We start from the raw sequence: 19,358 nt of genomic DNA, 5'->3' as shown, positions 1-19,358 counted from the left end.
ATTTTAAAGTCAATTCTAAAACATACTGGGAGCCAGTGTAATGAAGCTAAAATAGGAGCAATGTGGTCATATTTCTTTGTTCTGGTTAAAAGCCTGGCAGCTGAGTTCTGGACAGTCTGGAGTCGATCAGTAGATTTTTGGGTTAAACAAGTGAAAAGGCTGTTGCAATAATCCAGGTGTGATGAGATGAAGGCGTGTAAAATGGTCTCGGTGTCCTTAAAAGTTAACATAGATCGAATTTTTGCTATATTTCTAAGTTGATAAAAACATGATTGAACAAGCTTTGTGGTGTGCTGCTCGAAATTTCAATTACTATCAAACCAGACACCAAGGTTCTTTGCCACAGGCTTAATGTGATTTACTAGGGAACCAGCAGATGGCAGTATTTGGTTTGCCATCTGCTGGGACCCGATGGCCAGGATTTCTGTTTTGTCAGAGTTCAGCTGGAGGAAATTATTTGACATCCATTTTTTAACTTCACAAAGGCAGTCGGTAAGTGAACTCAGCATTCCAGGGTCTGTGGATCTGACGGGCAAGTATATTTGTGTGTCATCAGCATAAATATGAAAAGAAATACCATGTTTATGGATAATATGTCCAAGGGGAAGCAGATACAAAGAAAACAAAATGGGTCCTAAGACCGACTGGACAGAACGAGGAGACATAGTTGTTTACAGACACGCAAAACTTCCTATTTGACAGGTAGGATGAAAACCATTCTAGGGCAGTACCAGAGATCCCCACCCAGTGCCTCAGTCTGTCTAACATGATGTTGTGATCAATGGTGTCAAAAGCAGCGCTAAGGTCCAGGAGTACAAGGACTGAGCACATGCCTTCATCAGCAGACATTAAAAGGTCATTGGTGACTTTAAGCAGGGCAGTCTCAGTGCTGTGGTACTTCCTAAAACCAGACTGAAACTTTTCAAATAATTTGTTATTTTCCAGTACAGTGAGCAGCTGCTTGGACACAATTCTTTCTAGAATCTTTGCAATAAAAATTATGTGGGAGGGAGGGATCTAAACCAGGTTTCTTTAAAAGTGGGTTCACGCAAGCCATTTTAAAATAATCAGGGACACAACCAGTAGATATGGAGCTGTTGAAAAGAGAGATCAAATGGGGCCCAACAGAATCTATTACTTTCAGTAAATATTTTGTAGGTATTACATCAAGTGGGCTGGAGGACACTCTCATTTGTGATACTGTTTTTAAAAGCTCAAACAAGTCGATGGGATAAAACTGGTTAAAACTCTCTTGTTGCTGGTGAGGAACCTCTGAGTAAGAGGCCGCGGGGGTAATAGAGGCTCTGATTGACACCACCTTATTGGTAAAATAAGATAAAAACAATTCACAGATTACTTCCAGCTGAGGCACAAGGAGGGGTTGGGTTTATCAGCTGATCCACAGTCTTAAACAGAAACCTGGGATTGTGTTTATGTGTAGTAATGAGTTCAGAAAAATTGTGTGTTCTCGCATCCTTAACCATGTTATTGTAGTTAATTAATAAATCCTTCAGACTGAGGTAATGGACTTGGAGACTGGATTTTTTCCATCTGCGCTCTGCTTTCCTGCATTCCCTTTTTAGGCTGCGAATGCTGTCATTTATCCAGGGTTGCTTACTAGCTTTAGACGTAGGCCTAACCTTTAGAGGAGCAGTAATATTTAGTGACGACAAGCAGATATGATTGAAGTGATCGACCAGATTGTTGGTGTTGGAATCAGACAGGTGTTGGTTTTGGCTCTGAAAGAATGTGCAAAACTTTGAAACATTTTGTTCATTAAAGATGCGAGAACACACGGAGCTTGGTGAGGCGGCATGAGTAACAGGCCAATCGCAGCTAAAAACAATACATCTGTGGTCAGATATGGTCATGTCCACTAATTCCACAGAGGAAATGCTGACACCCAGGGTAAAAACATATTTAAAAAGTCAGTTGCATTAACATTGGTGGGGTCATCAACATGAATATAAAAATCCCCACAAAGAACAATTCTGTCATAATTTAAAACCAGAGTAGATCAATTATAACAAATATGATAGGTTGCAGCCCTCCAACTTTAAGAGTGAGAACTTCAAAGGAGTTAAATTCATCACAGCGTACTTGATGACATTTAACATTTTTCCTATCCACGCTCACTAGCCCACTGACCCTCGGTTGACTAAAACAATTATATTGAGGCAGACACAGTTCAGCTAGCTGGCTATAGTCATTCATTTGCAACCATTATTCACGTAAAATCTAGATTTAGACAAGATAAAATCATTTAAGATAAAAGTCTTACTTGAAAGTGATTTCACATTTAAATGAGTTTGTTTTGGGTGCTGGAGTTGGTGCAGTTGTCCTAATCCTTAAGAGATTACTATTATTTCTGTGTGGGATGTGCACATTTCATTTACTGGTCTATGCGTGATGATGACAGGAATAGAAGTCTTTGGAACAACGCTGGGAGCAGATGACTTTACATGCCAGCAGGTGGAGACAGTTTTTTGTGGCAGTGAGGCAGAGATCTGTTCAGTGAGCGGTGGTGTGTCCAGCTGTGCTGCATGAATGATTAGTCATTCACGTAAGTCATGTGTGGACCGCACCACATGCTGTATGTGAGCAGCTAACATTTCTGAGCCCTGTTTGTTTGGGTGAAGTCCGTCTGTCTTAAAAAGAGACATTCTTTGCCATAAAATATTAAAGTTACCGACATAACACACACCGTGAGCCCTGCAGGCGGACTGGAGCCAGTCGTGGAGGCCAAGGAGTCTACTGAAACGGCCAGCCCCCCGACCAACTGTATGTGACCAGAGATAAAAACGGACTTTCCACACTGCTTTAAAAAGTTAAAAAGACGGTAAAAATCTGATTTTGTCAGCTCAGACTGCTGAAGAGCTGTGTCATTTGTTCCCACACGGACTATCAATCTTGTGATAGAGGACGGGAGCGATGGCATTAGGTCCTGGAGTTTTTTTGAAATGTCAGCCGTGGTGGCACCGGGGAAGCAGTGAGTGGTAGTGTTAAAGAAACGTATGTTTCTGGTTATGGAGTCACCAATTATTAGTGTGGTTGGGGAAAAAAGGGGATGAGGAGATGCCGGTTGTGTGGTTCCAGAGCAGGACTGAGCAGAATCTGCTTCAACACTGCATGCGGACTGACTTTGGAGTGTGTGAGCTGCCGAGTGTTGTGTTGGAGTAGCAGTTACAGACCTGAGAGATCACCGTTTGCCGCCAGTGCGGGAGATGTAGCCAGTGGAGGAGATGCAACAGTGTCGGCAGGCACTGTCCGCCGAAAGGGATCCATATCAGGGAGACTCGAAGCCGCAGGTGCATCCGCTGGATGGACCGGAGTGTTGTCAGACAGGGCTGCATAGCGGTTTGAGAGGTGGATGTGCGGAGGAGAGGCGGCTCTGTCCGAGCCTCTCTTGCAGCCACGGACCACCACTTCAGCCTAGGTTGACTGATGCTTCAGAGTCGAGCAAGAGGAGAGCCTTGGAAGGCTAGAGGTGTCCCATAGCACAGTGTTCTGGATGTTAGCGGTTGCGCTAAGAGAAACAATCTGTTTGGCTTGTACTGAAGCCACATCCATAAAGCCAGTCAGCAGGGAATCTTTCTTTTTGAGTTCCTCTGAAAGTCGTCGGATGTCTTCCATAAGGTCAGCAATCTTTTTGTTCGCTTTCTTAAGGAGTGAGCAGTCCTCATGGGGCAGAGTTATCTCGACTAGCATAGTCACCGGAGCTTTGTTGTGGTCAGTAGCGTTGATGGTGTTTTTACGGTCATCTAGCTTAAAATCCATGTCGGATGACTAAAATCCTTAACCCACGTAAAATTTAAGTTAAAAACTTAAGTTAAATAAAAAGGATATAAAAAATGTAACGAGAAAGTGTGGATTAAAACTGGATAAGAGTCCGGTTTAAGACTCGACACCTGTCGGAGAAGTCCGACAGGTGGCTACAGACGCCAACGCATGCACAGAGATTACGTCAGCGATCTTACTTGATTTAGCATTGATTTGTAGTTGACTGGATAACAACAACAATGTTGAAAATTCATCTATTTATAGTTGACCAGAAATTACGTGATATTGAAAGGCCATTTATTTATAGTTGACTGGGAAATATGATTGAAAAGTCATTGAATTATTGTTGACCGGGAGACCATCGCTTGGTGGATCAACGTTCCTGAACCCCACACACAAGTCCACATCAGGTAATCACATATTTATTTATCTAATGTTTAATTGTCCCACATTTGTAGACATTCATTGTTTATTGACATTGTCTCACATTATATGCAGTCATAGACTATATACAAGTGTTTCAATACCATTTTATACTGACAAATAGCACAATATCCAAGCTCCATAGTAATAGGGGAAAAAAAGTTACTTTTCTAGCATAAATGCTAACTTTATCACCAGAAAATTTCCTATACAGGACTGTAAATCATGATAATAACTGTATTTTATTTTTGCTCAGATTAAGTGCTTTGCAAAATATATACATGCTTTTCTCATGCTCGTAACTGATCCTAGCTAATGCCCCTGTCATTTAACATTAAGTAAGCCAGCTAACTTCATACATCTGTCAGTCTTCTTCAACTTTCAGCCTCCAGATTCAATGTATGACTGCATTTAATGTTAGACAATTTAAATTACGTTAAACTATAAACATCAACTATAAACAGCACGTGGTTAGTTAGCTGTAACGTTAATGAATTCAAGTAAGTTAACTGTTAGGCTTTGCCGAATATAATATCTATATAATAAAATAGCGCCAATTCAGCCTGACTGACATTGTTCATCTTCACATCCTTTTCATTACTGAAAGTTATTTTGTTTGTATGTTTTCTGTTATAGATGCCCTGACTGAACCAATGGGGACAGAAGTCTTTGACTTTGCCCAGGCAGCACAAAAATGGCTTCCTATGCTCCAGACCGGATGGGTGGACAGAGCAGAGCAGGAGTAGTATAAATAAACTTGTATTTTTTAACTGATTATATTGTCTGTTGTCATTTATATATTTTTAATATATTATAGTCTCTTTTCTGTGGTTTAATATTGGTTGAAATAACACTGAAGTCACGTTGATTTTTAGTTAGGCTATCATTTCAATGTTGTTTCAATAGTAATGGTTGAAATAACACTGAAGTCACATTGATTTTTAGTTAGCTATGATTGAGAGCGGAATCCTGCTTCATCACTGTAACTTCCCCACCAACAGCCTCTCCTTGCTGAGCGAGTCTGCAGGCCTGTTTAGACCAAAGGTGTTGCCAGTAGCAACACAGAATGTTGATCTAAAGTGAGAAATTAATAACGCGAAAATGACTGCTTTCTCTATAGAGATCAATTTTTTCCCCGCTGGCGTATAAATGCTGTTTTTTTCAGTCTTTATCTTGGCAGTGATACCTCTCAACAAAAGTGGGTGGTAGCCTAGGCTAAATAACATACTCTTAGGAAAAGTCAAAGACTGGGGTACTTGAATATTGTATAGATAAAACAGGCTTAGGCTACAATTGAAAAACAGCAGCAGGTAAATTTTAGAAAGTACAGCTGAGGGGGCAAAGCCCCTCGTGGCACCGGGCTGCTTAAGGCCATTGTACAACAACAAGTCAAGGTACAGCATAATGTGCAAAGTTGATGCTTCATAGCAGACTGCTTTACTCTTGGGTGTCATGTGACCAGAGTGTAATCGCAGCCTTTGTGATTAGAAAATCAAATTTTTTGGCAAATGCAATTAATCGTTCAGCCCTAGTACAAACTGACACAGACAACATGGTGCCACATGACACAGACAACATGGTGCCACCTCTCTGCATGTCTCACCGTCATAGTTTCATCTACAGCATATATTCAATTCCAGTATAAACTAACAACTGGCAAAACAATGCAAAAGATCTACTCAATGGCTTTCAGAGCTTATAGAGCTCTGTAACAGCTATTTTATGCAACAATGTGATATACCTTGAATGAATTTATAGAAACCCCAGAGTAACAATGGTACCCCTTTAGGAAGCGTAGCAGCTAAAAATGTTTTTAAATCTTCCATATGTTTTTATTGTAAAAATATTTTACTTTATTTGGTTTGGATTTTATTCTATAGTCTTCTATTTTATTTTTACTATTTGTTATTTGTTTCTCGAGCTAGGCACAAACAAATTTCACTACATGTACGGTGTATGGTTGTGTATGTGACAAATAATCTGGATTTTTTTATTTATGCGGATGGCTTTAGGATGTTGCTTGACTGGAAGGTTTAGGTGTTCCACAAAATATAAGGGATTGAGGGGACATAGCTTACCTGTAAAAAGCACATCTCCTCCATCCAGTGTGGCATTCTCATCAGTCATTTCCACAATGTTCAGATTCAAATCTTTCAGAGCTCCTTTCATTGCCTCCGTCTGGAAGAAATACAAGGACACAAACAGAAATACACGTCAAACATCTGCTGATATTAAACAAAAGACTGAATCGTAATGACGTACAGTAAGCTACACCACTAAATAGCCCAAACCATCAGCATTTCCTATCTTCAGGACTATTATGATACGGTCCAGTTCTAATCAGATGTCTGTAAACAAGATGATGAAAATCAGTTGAGGATTTTCACTGGATTTCTGTAAGGCACAGTATTTTGCAGTACCCAGATTCCTGAGACTGAGCGCAATGAAACAAAACCTTTTCTCTCCAACTGATTTCGATGACATCATTTTAATGAGCCATGAAATGATGTCATTTTGGAGGAAGTTATGTTAAAACTTTTACAAGTCAGTGGCTGCGGAAAATAGGTACGCTAAAGGACCGACACAAACTAGCCTCTTCCTGTCCTCATGTTCTGGCTCATCTGCCTTTCATATATTTACAGGAAGGAAGTAAAAGGATGCCACCCAGATAACATTAACATATATTATGAAATGCATTCGCTGGATGGAAAATTAGGGGTAATCCACATTTCACCTGCATGTCCTCCCCGCTGAACTGGAAACCTGAGGAAAGAGCAGGTCTTTTTTTGGCTGAACTTCGGTTGGTCTGCTCTCCTGTCTGACCGCCCAGTGTGATTTTACTGTCCTGTTTTTGGGGTTCCCGCGGGAGTATTTTCCAAGGCCAGTCATGTTTGCAAGAGCATCAGTGTTTCCACAAGCCCTATCTCACTATGACCTCAGCCTGCTCACTGTGCTTTTTTGCCAACACAATGCTTCTGCTTCTCCTCATTTGTGGAGGGCCGAACAATGAGGTCATCCAGGTAGACTGCCATTCACTTGCCCAATAATACAATGAAGGCCTACATTCACATGCATGAATACACAAATGTCCTTTTCTTGAACTGTATTATGCAATACAGTTCAACAGCACCACAAACACGCTCACAAACTCCAAAATGGCCTTACAGGTAAATAAATCTTTAAAACAGTTCATGAAGATAGGGTTTATTGTAGAACTGTATTAGACTGCATTCGATTTAGCTAGGTGTATCTAATAAAATGGCAACTGACTATATGTTCAAAACAACATACTATTATTTAATCTTTTACAGCTGTTCGTTTGGATCACTGTTTCTTTAAATAGCCTTATGAACCAATGGCACTTTTCCGATCTATTCACCGTGACAGTGGAATCCCACAGAATAATCAAACTTTCCTCCTCCATGTTTCATCTTCACTGCAGGCATTCTATTCATCTTTCTGCTTCAGTTAACCAGGAAGAACACAATGTCCTTCCAAGTAACTGGGTTCACAAATTTATTAGTGGTTTCTTAAAAGCTTTGACAGCAACAGTGTGCAGCATATTAAGTTTAGGTAACAGTTAATCCCTTTCATTTTTGTGTATGCTAAGCAAAGGCATCGCTGACAAACTCTGCTTTTCATTTAGTTAGGTTTGTAGGTATGTTGGGTGACAAATAAAAGGTTGACTCAAGTTCTGAGAAAGTTAACAATCCAGATGGTTGGCTTGATGGCTTTTGAAGTTTGTTCAAGTCGTGTGTTATGTTGTCTGTGTCTCATTGCTGTGGAGTCTCAGCTGGTCCCAAGTTATTCCTACTCCATCACTGATTCATCATTTGTGAGGGAAACCTCAGTCAGTTCAAATATTTAATGCATTAACAAAGACCTTGCCTGCATGTCTGTGCCCATCAATGAGGCCAGATTAGCACAACAAAGCTAGAGAGCAGGCACTCAATATTTAATTTCCAGTATAATCCACTATATAATTAAAAAACACCTTTTGCAACAAGCCTACACACATTATACACACTGTTCCGAGTCTCCACCATAATTAACAGCCACTGCTTGTGCCCTTTTTCTTCTGTCTGTAGCACACTGCACTATCAGTGGTCATCTGCCCAGGAATCTGCAGGACTGTATGAAACAACTCTTTACTTCATGTCTCTGGCATTTCCTCTGACATCACTGGAGGTAATGGCTCCTATACATACAAAAGTATGATATCTGCTCTGTCTCCTGTGTGCGTGTGGTAGAGATCATCAATTAGGTCTTTCCACATGGACCCAAAGAAATGTAGCCCGTGAGTTTGGACTGGAGATTTAGTACGCACGGAAAATGAGATGTGGACAAAAAACAAGCACAAATGTGTTGGAAAAAGAACTAGAACAAACGGAAGAAAAATCTACATTAGTACCATGTCACCAGATTTTAGTAGGTTAGGTAGTTCACACTGAGGAGAAGATTGTGTGTAGTGGTGTCATGGTCTTGTGTATACAGTTTGGGAATGGTGAGGTATACACTGACTACACAAAGATAAATTACAGACTTACTGTAATTTATCACTTACTATAAACAAACAAAGGCTGCTGCCAAATCCTGCAAGAAAAACTAGAATAATCACACAAATAAAATGTTCACAAAGCAGACCCCATCTAATATCAATTTGTGGCTTTAGAGCTAAGCGACAGTATCATCTAGTCTACTCCAACATCAGTTTACAATGACATAAACTTTCATTTTGCATTAGCACAATGTATTGCTTTACTTTGTCTAAATTGGCCACCTGCAGCTGAGATTGACAAACTCAGCGGTGTCCTTGAACTGTTTTATGAGCCTCCTCTGACTCATATGCAGTTTCCAGATTTGGCTAGCTGCCTTGGAGAAGTTGCTGAGAATCATCTTCCCTTAGCAGCACTCAAGCCTAGCTTTGGGCTTGTGTCAACATCCTGAATTCCATACGTACAAAGTCTCAAACAATCCAATATGGATTCGGACTGATTAGCATCACTCACGTCTAGCAAAGGTTAAAACGGTGAAAGTTAGCGAGAGAAAATATTTAAGTTAGGCTTAAGTCAGTCTGGCAGAACATGTGCAGTGTAGGTCACAATGTGTCCGTTAAGTCTGTTGTTTCCGCAACTGCTGGAAAAGTGAAGGCGGTTAGCGCTAGCTAACAGTATTCCCATTCAATTACTTTAAAATGTCTTTTAATAGGCTACGTTTTCTGAAGTGGTTGTCTTTAATTGTCCACTGCATCTGTTAGGGCCTGTCCATAGGCTCGCCATTCATCTGTGACATCTGAGCCTCTTCTTACATGATGTTGGTTGGCAACAGGTCTTCTCTTGAGCGATCTTTCACCACCCTGACAATGAGTGTCCTTGATGTAATTATGATGTGTTTTTTTGCTAAACTGCAAAATGTTCAAAATTCATACAGATCGTTCATGAAGTGAAGAAACATAAATAAAAGTTGTTTTCCTGTGCAAAATGTGTGTCACTTTACTTAAAGCAAACAATGATGTGTTATAAGGTCTTATAATTAGTTCATATGGTATTGTGTCAACCTGTAATATATTATACAGGGATAGATATTTTAACACTTTACTTAAAGCAAACAAAGACATGCTATATAACATTAAACATTACTATAAGCCATTATTCCATTTTATATCACTAATTCTAAATGTTGACTAAGGTGTATTTATAATGAGTCGATGGTTATAATGTCTTATGGAACATGGGCGGAGATTCTTGCTGCATGTTGATATAAACTGGTATTACTATTAGTTATAAAACATTACATCAAAAGGTCATAATACATTTGAACTTTGCTATAGCGCCTAATGCATGTTTGTAAGTGATCATAACTATAAAGGCTTATGAATGCATTATATCGTGTTATAAATATATGCGTAACTCATTATAGCGATGACCTTCATAGAAAGTGTTACCAAACATGTTTCTGCATCTTATACCAAATGATGCCCCGATGGTTTGAGACCCTGAGATTTATGGAGTTACTTTTGCGTCAAAAAATACTTTATTGATCCCCGGGGAAATTCTTTGTCACAATTGCACACTTGTCAAGGAAGAGAAATAGTAATAAAGAGTATATAAATATAAGAGTATAAATATAAAATATAAGAAAAATATAAGGATTGTGGGTATGTACAATATTTACATTATTAAAGATTATTATGGTGAACCAGAAAGAACTAGTCAATAAATAGAAGCAGAGAATATTGCTCATTAATTATTAAACAGATAATATTGCACAAAAATAGATAATACGGCCCAGTTTAAAAACTAACTAAGTGTCCGTGTGTCAGACACTTAGAGGGAGAAGTTATAAAGCTTGATGGCCATAGGCAGGAATGACTTCCTGTGGCACTCTGTGCTGCATTTTGGGGGGATAAGTCTTGCACTGAAAGTGCTACTGTGTTTGAGGCTATATTATGCATTTAAAAAATAGGTTTGAGAGCAAAAGTACCCACGCTCACAAATGTGTGATTAAAAATGTTTGCAAATCCAAAATGTTGAGCTGAAATCTTGTGGGTGGGACGTAGAAAAGATGCGTATCTATTGGCCAGTCTTGATCAGAGTGACAGCTTGAATCAATGTCTACTTCGTAATAGCAAGAATGCTATTTGAACTAAATGCATCTTTTGTAGGTCCCACCAATGGGACTTGAGCTCAACATTAATTAATTGAAGCAGATAACCTATATTCCAGTGCAAAGTTGGCAGGAGTGCACCTTTATCATGCTGTCTGGTTTAATGGATAACTGCAAGGTTTAATGGAGGTTTATGTGCTAACAAAACCCTCTGCAATGTCTACAATGAAAATCGGGCGAGCGAAGGTGGGGGGGGTTTCACACAAAGACATCACTTGGTAAAAAACTTCGTATTACGTTACAAGTCACAGACACGATGGATATTTTACAAGCGAGGACCAGGTAAAGCAACAGTGAACATACAATTGACATATTGCTTTAGGTTGATTGATAGTCTTCGTCATTAACAAGCCGACGTGCGGTTCATTACAGATGGCAGGTGGATAACTCCGCAAAAGAGACGACTTCCATGTCTTTTGGCTGACTTTATAAAACATACTGCTGATGCAGAAAGTCAGGAGAGCAGAGAGAGAGACAGAGAGGCGGGGCAAGTTGGTATGTTTGCAGTGAGAGACAGTGAGAGTGTGTCTGAGTGTGGGGAGAAGTGATGGAATTTGGTCTTCTCTCCTATAGGCGAAGATACAGATTGCCCAAAATAAAAACTCATCGATACAAATTTTCCTTTGCACCCACGGCAATTAATGCCCTAAATCTGTACTGAGCTTGAGCTTCTGCTCAGAACGATAGATTGTTGAAGCTACCATTTCAACTTACTGAGTACTTTTAGACGAACAAAACAGGTTGTATATAACTCATGTATGTTTGTTTTAACCCTATTGCAAATCAAATTTCCCCTGGTGGGACTAAAGATTGAACTTGAACTTAGAAGTCGAGGCAGGTGCAAAGCAGGTATAAAATACTAATGTCCGCGGGGATTAAACCTGCTTTCACAGGGCATTATAATAACAATCACGATGCCAGCTCAACATCGGCCCAACCCTATCTCAAGCTATTTATTATTTCTTGCTTTACTCAGTTTAAAATTTTTCTTTGATACCATGCAATCAACAATTTTTTGTCCATAATACTACAGCTAAATGGATCGATCACACCATTCTCAATAACTCTCTGTAACATGGGAAAGTCCCACCAGAATAGCATTTCTGAGATGTATTTTTGCATTAGGGGTATATTGTATATTTGCATCTGTGAATATGACATAAATTCGCTTACATCACATATCTTGCACATTGCAACACTAAGCACAGAAATGTAGAGTAGCTGAAGCTTTTAACCTGTCTGTTGTATGCATTCTTCTATAGTTGTGTTCACCTGTATCAGTCTAATAAAATGAATGCTTGTTTATGATTTTTATTTTAGGTTCTGGCAGAACACTAAGTGCTGTAATCATGATTGGCAAAGCTCTGCTAGCTGCAGCATAGTAGGAAACACTTAGCATGCCACTGCACGTCCTACACAGCTCCCCAAAAATATACTGTAAATTAGAGCAGATTAAGCTTAAGTAAATGTTTTGCTGCTTCCTCTTGTAATTCATTTTGCATTTACAGAAAAGTAATATACTAATACATGTGGAAGTTATAGTGCTTATTATCTTTGTGGCAAAAGGCGGCATCTAACTTTCCTCTCTGGCCCTTTTTCCCTTCTTTCTTTCTTTTATCGTCTCTCACATTCCCTTTATTCTCTTTAGACCCTCGTGGCAGGGTCAAGAATGCTCTTACAGTGGCTTCTCATGCAGAGTGGCCTATTATCTCTCACTGTGAGGGACATCCAATACCCCACCCTGCATAGGTGCCAACTCACTTTGCCAGCACCTCCTTCTCCTCTCCCTCAAACCCTCTTATGCTCCTCTCTTCTTCTTTCCTCCTTTTCCCCCGAGTGCTTGGCCAGGCAACATGCTGTTAGCCAGCACCCTGCTTTGAATGAAAAAGGCCTTTTAAAATTCATTAGGGGCTGAAGGCTCTGAGATCCAGTCGGTCCGCCTGCCACATTCCTGCCGTTCCAACACAGGACAGGGGAGACAGAGCAGAGAGAACAGCCTTTTATTTGGGGCTTTTTATGGACCCCTTCTCTCGCCCCTGGTACCCGTGGATATCGCATTCTGCTAAAAAGGACCATCAGTCTGATAGAGCACAGCGCATTTGGAAAGGAAAGAGAGTACACAACAATAGCATTCCTGAATGTCATCCTAGCCTCCCTACACCAGGCAACAGAGTCCCACGCTCCGACATAATGGGCATACAGCATTCCTTCACACACAAAGAGGTTAACCTATTTAAATGTCAGTTATCACCTGCAGCTTGTGAATGTATTAAGTACATGAAATCAAGTTTGGGTGGGCAAAACAATACAGACTTTATATGCAGTGATTTGGTCACAAATAATTTATTTTTTTATTTCTTACCTTGGTTTTAAAAGTTAATTTAAACTGTCTAAAATAAGACAAAGTAATACATCTTTAAACCTACATTAGTCTATGTTTTTGCCACCTGGGTGAGGAGGAACAAGCTGTAAACGCTACACTGGTATACAGTATTTTTACCATATAATGTTGATATGGAGAATGTGTTAGCAAACAGCTGCCTATTTCAGTGGTTCCCAACGTGGGGGCCGTGTCACCATGGGGTGTCTCGAGGATGGGACATCGTTATTTTGTGGTTTTAACAAATAAAAACTGTGAAGCATTACATTAAGTGTTTTTAAAAGGGCTAGGCACATTAACGCATTATCGTGTTGACGCATTAATTAATTATCGTTAACAATGATTTTATCGCACGTTAACGCAGTTGTTATTATTATTATTTTGAAAGTCCGTTGCTCACTGGCTCTGAATACACATACAGTCAAACCATGAGTCACAGGAGGGCTGGGATGTTGATCATCCCGCAAATCACCCACCCAAACAAGCAGTGGAGGGAGACTTCGGCAGACTATGTTGGATGCAGCGCGTGGGAGAAGTAGATAAACAAAAGCAAGACAAGCGATCAAATGCCATAGCGAAGGGGATAGCTACACACTGCATGCTGATTAGTATTGGGGAAGATGTCAGTCTTAGGAACGTTCTTAAAATGTTAACGTAGTCGCTTGGCCCCGCAGGGTTGCTCTTTCGTCAGGTGAACTCGAGAGAAGTGCTCCGCGAGTAAACGGCAGGCACTCTATGGATAGTAACCATGGCAATGGCTTCTGTGTGCTAAACAGCTGTAGCCTATTTAACTTAAGTTAACATTATACATAACTTTACCTGAAAGGCCTAAATCTAGTTTTGTGGCTCTGCCATGCAAATTCCCTTTTGTTGATGCCCTGGTAACTATTTAGTAAACAGTAATAGATTCTGGAAACTCACAAACAGTGAGGCTCAGTCTCTCTTCCATCGTGTAGGCTACAAAAAGTTCAAGACAATTCTACTTCGACAGTGGGCGGGCGTGTGCGTGAGGTGACCACTTCACCTCACTCTGACAGGGACACTTGCTACTGAACATTATTATATTATGTTTATGCTGATACCTGATCAGAAAAAACAACAACAAATAAACAGATTTATATTTGTTAACCTGTTGCTCCAACCCGGTGCCTGTGTTATGATCGTGGCTCTGGACTCTTGTTTTAACAAGCTAGATAAAAGGTAATGCCCTGGCAGTGGCAAATAGTTTTGGTTTAATATTTGATTTGATTAGATTAATGTTTAAGTTGAGATTTACAAGAAATATTTTATTGCTACTGTGTAAAGGGAAAACTGCTGGTAAAATGCACCTTATTTGTTTAAAGTGTTGACAAACCACATGTTATTGCACTTTTGTGTGTATATCAGTCCATTTAAATTAAAAGTGCGAAATACACTACTTTAGAATTCATTATTCAATTTTGCGCATAACTATGAGATTAATCACGATTAATCGCAGAAAATCATGCAATTAATTGCAATTAAAAAATTTTATCTTTGCCCAGCAGTAGTATTAAGACATTTCAAAACAGAAGACAAAACGTAATAAATATCATAAACATCATGTTAAAAACTCTAGGTGATAAAACAACATGTAATATGCAGGCTCAGGAGTTTTCAGGAGCTCAGCAATCAGAAAACCGTCAGAGCAAGAGATTGAAAGATCTGACCCGATAAACAGAACTCAAAATGATGATATATCTCATGCTCAACACAGTCTAAACTCACCACAGCTTCTTTTGTTTTGTTTTGTTTGTTCTTAAATAAAGTTTGGGAACCACTGGTCTGTTTAAACACCCAGCAGACACGGAGCAACATTAACATTCATCCTCAAGTCGTGTTTCTGGCCACCTGGCAAAGTCCAATATTCAATCTCCTTTTAGCTCAGGAAATACAAGGCTTTTTATCTGCTAAATGCACCACAATGTTCCCTAGCTAGTCATTAACTTTGTCTGTCTGGTGGTGTAGTGGATTTATGAGAGCTTTTTCAGCTGTGGCTGGAAACAGGTTTGATGAGAGTGGTGAGAGTGAACCAAAACAGTAAAGGTGCAGGCCATAAACCAAAACAATGAGCTTAAAGATAATTATCTGTTGGGCCATGATTATGAGTGACCACTTTCACTAAAGGTGAGCGATATGGCTGTTAAATAATATCATAATATTTCTGGGCATTTCTGCGATGATGACAGTCTTTACAATATGACTATATAGTGAAACTGAAAAAAGTTTTGGTTTAGAACTCACTATAGCTGTTGGCTCTCCTTGTACTCAACCACAATAAGTTTGTTGCATTGCCCTCTTTTGTTGTTATAGTCTTCCTGTACTTCTTACATATTACAGTGGTTTGTAGTACATCTATCTACATAGTACATTTGATCTATTGTTAATATAAAAATATTAACTTCTACAGCTTTGAGGCTTCTTTTATAACCTGACGTGACTCAAAAATAAATCAGTCAAATGTTGCAGTCTAGTTATTGTGTGCAAAAAGAAATAACAAAAATGACTTGTTTGTATTGACATACGGGCACAAGTTTGAACAACGAGTCTTGTGCGTCATAGCTGAGCTTTGGCTGGACATCCAGGACACAGATGATGATCGTAACAGATAGCAGAGGCCTAATGCAGAGGAAAGTTCAAAGAATACAGAATGGGAATAATGACTGCATTCAGGGCAATCGACCAAGTGGAATTTAAAATAAATGCATAAATGTCATTAGCTATGCAACAAATAGGTGGATTAGGCTATCTGAACCTTTCAGGTACTAAGTCTCTGACGTCATGGAGGGAACAGAGAGATGATTCCCTTTGTTTGCTCAGAGGAGTAAGTGCGATTAAATGGCTCAATTATAGATTTGTCAAATATTTGCCACGGGCAGTGGATTCACCGTGTTCCTTCTTTAGAAAGAGCCTGAAGGCTTGAATCAATGGCAGCCATGAGGGAGAGGGAAATCTACAGAAGCTGTAATGGGGCTCAGACAGGGCTATTGTTACATTCATACACATCTTACACTCCATTTCACACACAGGCACACACACAGACATGCACACACATGCATGCACGCACATTTAACACAAAGAGGATGCATACAGAAAAAAAACATGAATCTGAGAGTAAAGTTCTGTTATCGGAAATCAGTCCTTAATTATTTTTTTCTTCGTCTCTATTGAAGGAACAGTAATCATTAAGGACACGCAAAGCACTCATATGACTCACACAGGTGGGAGCATACACGGAAAAAAGGTCCCAGTCTGACGCTGTCATGGTGGTCAAATGTTAAATTCCTAAAGAGAACTAACTGGGAGGGTTAGTGCTGTCACAGCCTGTAACTAAAGTATGAGAAATGAAATGACAACAAGTCATTTAGTAGCAGCCAAGAGAAAACAAACCCTCTATGGCCTGTCCTGGCATTATCCAAACAAATCCTTGGTGTATGTTGGAACATACCTGTGGTTAACCAAGCCATGACACCACCCATCCCCCCACCCCCGTCAGCTTTAGGATTACATAAATGTTGAGAAGTAGGTCAATGTGAAGGCGTACACAGTTAACAGTAACAGATCTGGAGACCCTCGCGCCACACTGACCACAAGGATGTGGCAGTCTGTCTCAGTAAAAGAGCCGTTTAAGCCAAACTTACTGCACTGTCAGACTGCTTTCACTTGGGGCTCCCAGGATATCAGGGCTCCAAGGAGGAAAATACCACACTATAGTCCTGCTTAGACACATTTACAGCTGTCTGAATGGTGGGAGATAGCAGCAAGGCCAAGATTACATAAATCATTTGAAAAGAGAATGAGAAACACAGTTAAAGTGCAGGGCATTATGCCCCTGATTGTTAAATGGGGTTTCTCTATGGTGTGTGTGAGAGAGGTAATTGCATTTTGGAGAGCTGAGAAAGGCTTCATTAATTACACATAAAAGTTTGGATGACTGGTTATGTGTAGAGACTCATTAAAAAGAAATAGTCTTCACGTAATTAGTTTTCTGTTTATGCTCTAGTAGGTGTTTATTATCAACTCCTTTTATTATTTTCTAGATTAAAAGCTGAAATTGAAAGAGAATACCAAAATTACATCTCATCATAAATCTTTCAATGAACATTGGTCACAATTTGGGTGCTGGGCTGATGATACAAAAGACTCTTAAGAAATAGTTTAATAAAGGGTTATATGAAACAATCCCTTTATTTAACACCATGAGAGTGAAGCTCCAAGGATCTAGGTCCCATTTTCCACATTCATTTTAAAGCTAAGATGATCATAAAACCTATCCTTAAAGATTTATGGCATTTTACCAGTAAGCATTTAACTACAGAGGTTCTTAGAAACAATAACAGGTTAAGGAGTACCTCTTCTAAATAAGCCTTGTAGAATCACTCTTTGATAACACTCTTAACCTCAGAGATCATTTGTTATCAGGAAGGAGGGACGTACACATTTTTAAGCAGGATTGCAAATATGTCAGGTATTAGAAGTAATAGTCAAATATGCAGTAATAAGTAGTTAAAGAGGAGGGATATGCAAAAAAGAAATTTTGAGAAACTTCATGGATAAAGGAGGAGTGACTTAAGTAACATATTCTACTGTAATACCTCGCTTTACTCAGTGCACACTCACATAGAGAGACACCCAAGCATAGCAGAGTACTGCAAAAATAAACAGGAATATGAGTCTGTTTGACAAGTCCAAAGTCTGTCCCAGAGCAAATAAAGTGCTCATTCCAATCAGCAGGGCTGTAAAGAATGTGTCTGCTGCCTACCTCTCACTGTGATGGCTCCACAAATACGCGAGAGCTGCAGGCTAGGAACTATTGGAAAGCAGAGGGATGGAGGCTGTTGGTTACAAATAGACATGAGCCTCCACCTTTGGGAAAAACAGAAGGGGCTTCAGTAAATACATCTCCACTTGGCACCGTCTCCTCTGTGTTTATTGGGTTTGACCCCCACATACTCGACTTCTGTACCCAAACAAGGGGGAAAAGCCAATAAACTCACCTACCTCATGGAGCATTACAGTTCAGCCGTCTTTAGCTAGTTTCCCTAGGTCTGATAAAAACTACATTCACAACCAAGAATTCATGCTGAATAGGAAAAAATGTTACAGGAAAAAATATTTGACAACCTCTATGAGCACTGCTGCAATGCAGGCTGCCGTCAGCAATGGTTGTTTGTACTCAACACAAACAGCTTGCATGCCTTCCAGGTCGCTCTGTTTTATACCACTGAAAGCAACTCTAATAAAATGCTTTTATGACCAAAATTCCCTGTGCTGTAAGACATCAATTGGAAAAAAAGTTAAATATTCCAAAGATAGGAGGCCAAACATAAGCACTGTGAGTGCTAGCTCGGTTAAAGGCCATTCCACTCTCCTCCAGCATTTTAAGAAGCTCTTTTAAAATGAATCAGAAGGTTCTCAGATAAACTGAGATTTACTCTTGAGCTGTTGCAATAAAACACTAATAAAATCAGTGAATAGTCATATTTTAACATAAGTAAATATTGTCTATGTTGAAAACAACGTACACAGAAAAGAAGTTGTGCGTTTTTTTTTCCTCGAGGGAAACCCAAGTGGGAAACCCTAATCGCCTTCACCTTTGGCCTACCTGGGCTGACAAATAAAGGACCACCCACATCTCTAGTAAAGGGTGACAAGGCTGGGGTGGAGGTGAAAGTGGGTACTTTTATGTCAATCACTCCATGTGCTACACTGCAACTATAAAGTCTGTGTGAGAACACATGGCCATGTATAACTAGTGTTTAAAGGATAATGGTTTTTCACATTTTAGTCAATGTGCAACAAAATCAGTGATTCTCAAAGTGGGGGACCCCCAGGGGTCCTTGATGGGGATCCAGGGGGTCCCCAGCAAAAAGGGGAATACTGTATTTTCATTATAATTTATAATTTTGCATTATATAAGTAGTATAGTGACTGACTATGTCTGACTATTTTGGTCATGGGTTTCATACACTTTCTGTAATAAAACACCTAAAAGCAAAAATACTATCAGATGGGGAACCCTGAGACAAAAATGGGGGTCCGTGGTCTAATTTGTGTTAGTTTAGGGGTCCCTGGTGTGAAAAATTTTGAG

General features: G+C 39.7%; 1 protein-coding gene across 5 annotated transcripts in view; it reads right to left on the bottom strand.

The window, feature by feature from the left end:
• Positions 1-19,358, bottom strand: part of ddah1 (dimethylarginine dimethylaminohydrolase 1) — a 113,646-nt gene that overhangs the window by 24,721 nt on the left and 69,567 nt on the right. For all 5 annotated transcript variants that reach the window (XR_006825098.1, XR_006825097.1, XM_046049365.1 and 2 more), the window contains exon 2: positions 6,282-6,381. Coding sequence is in view for 3 of the 5 variants with exons in the window: in XM_046049363.1 (XP_045905319.1) it covers positions 6,282-6,381 (100 nt within the window). In the remaining 2 variants the exon portion in view is untranslated. The remainder of the gene's footprint in view (positions 1-6,281; positions 6,382-19,358) is intronic.

The sequence above is a fragment of the Micropterus dolomieu genome, linkage group LG05 (assembly GCF_021292245.1).
Source record: "Micropterus dolomieu isolate WLL.071019.BEF.003 ecotype Adirondacks linkage group LG05, ASM2129224v1, whole genome shotgun sequence".
Classification (NCBI taxonomy): domain Eukaryota; kingdom Metazoa; phylum Chordata; class Actinopteri; order Centrarchiformes; family Centrarchidae; genus Micropterus; species Micropterus dolomieu.
The sequence above is the reverse complement of the archived record's forward strand: the minus strand, read 5'-3'. Positions and strand labels throughout refer to the sequence as shown.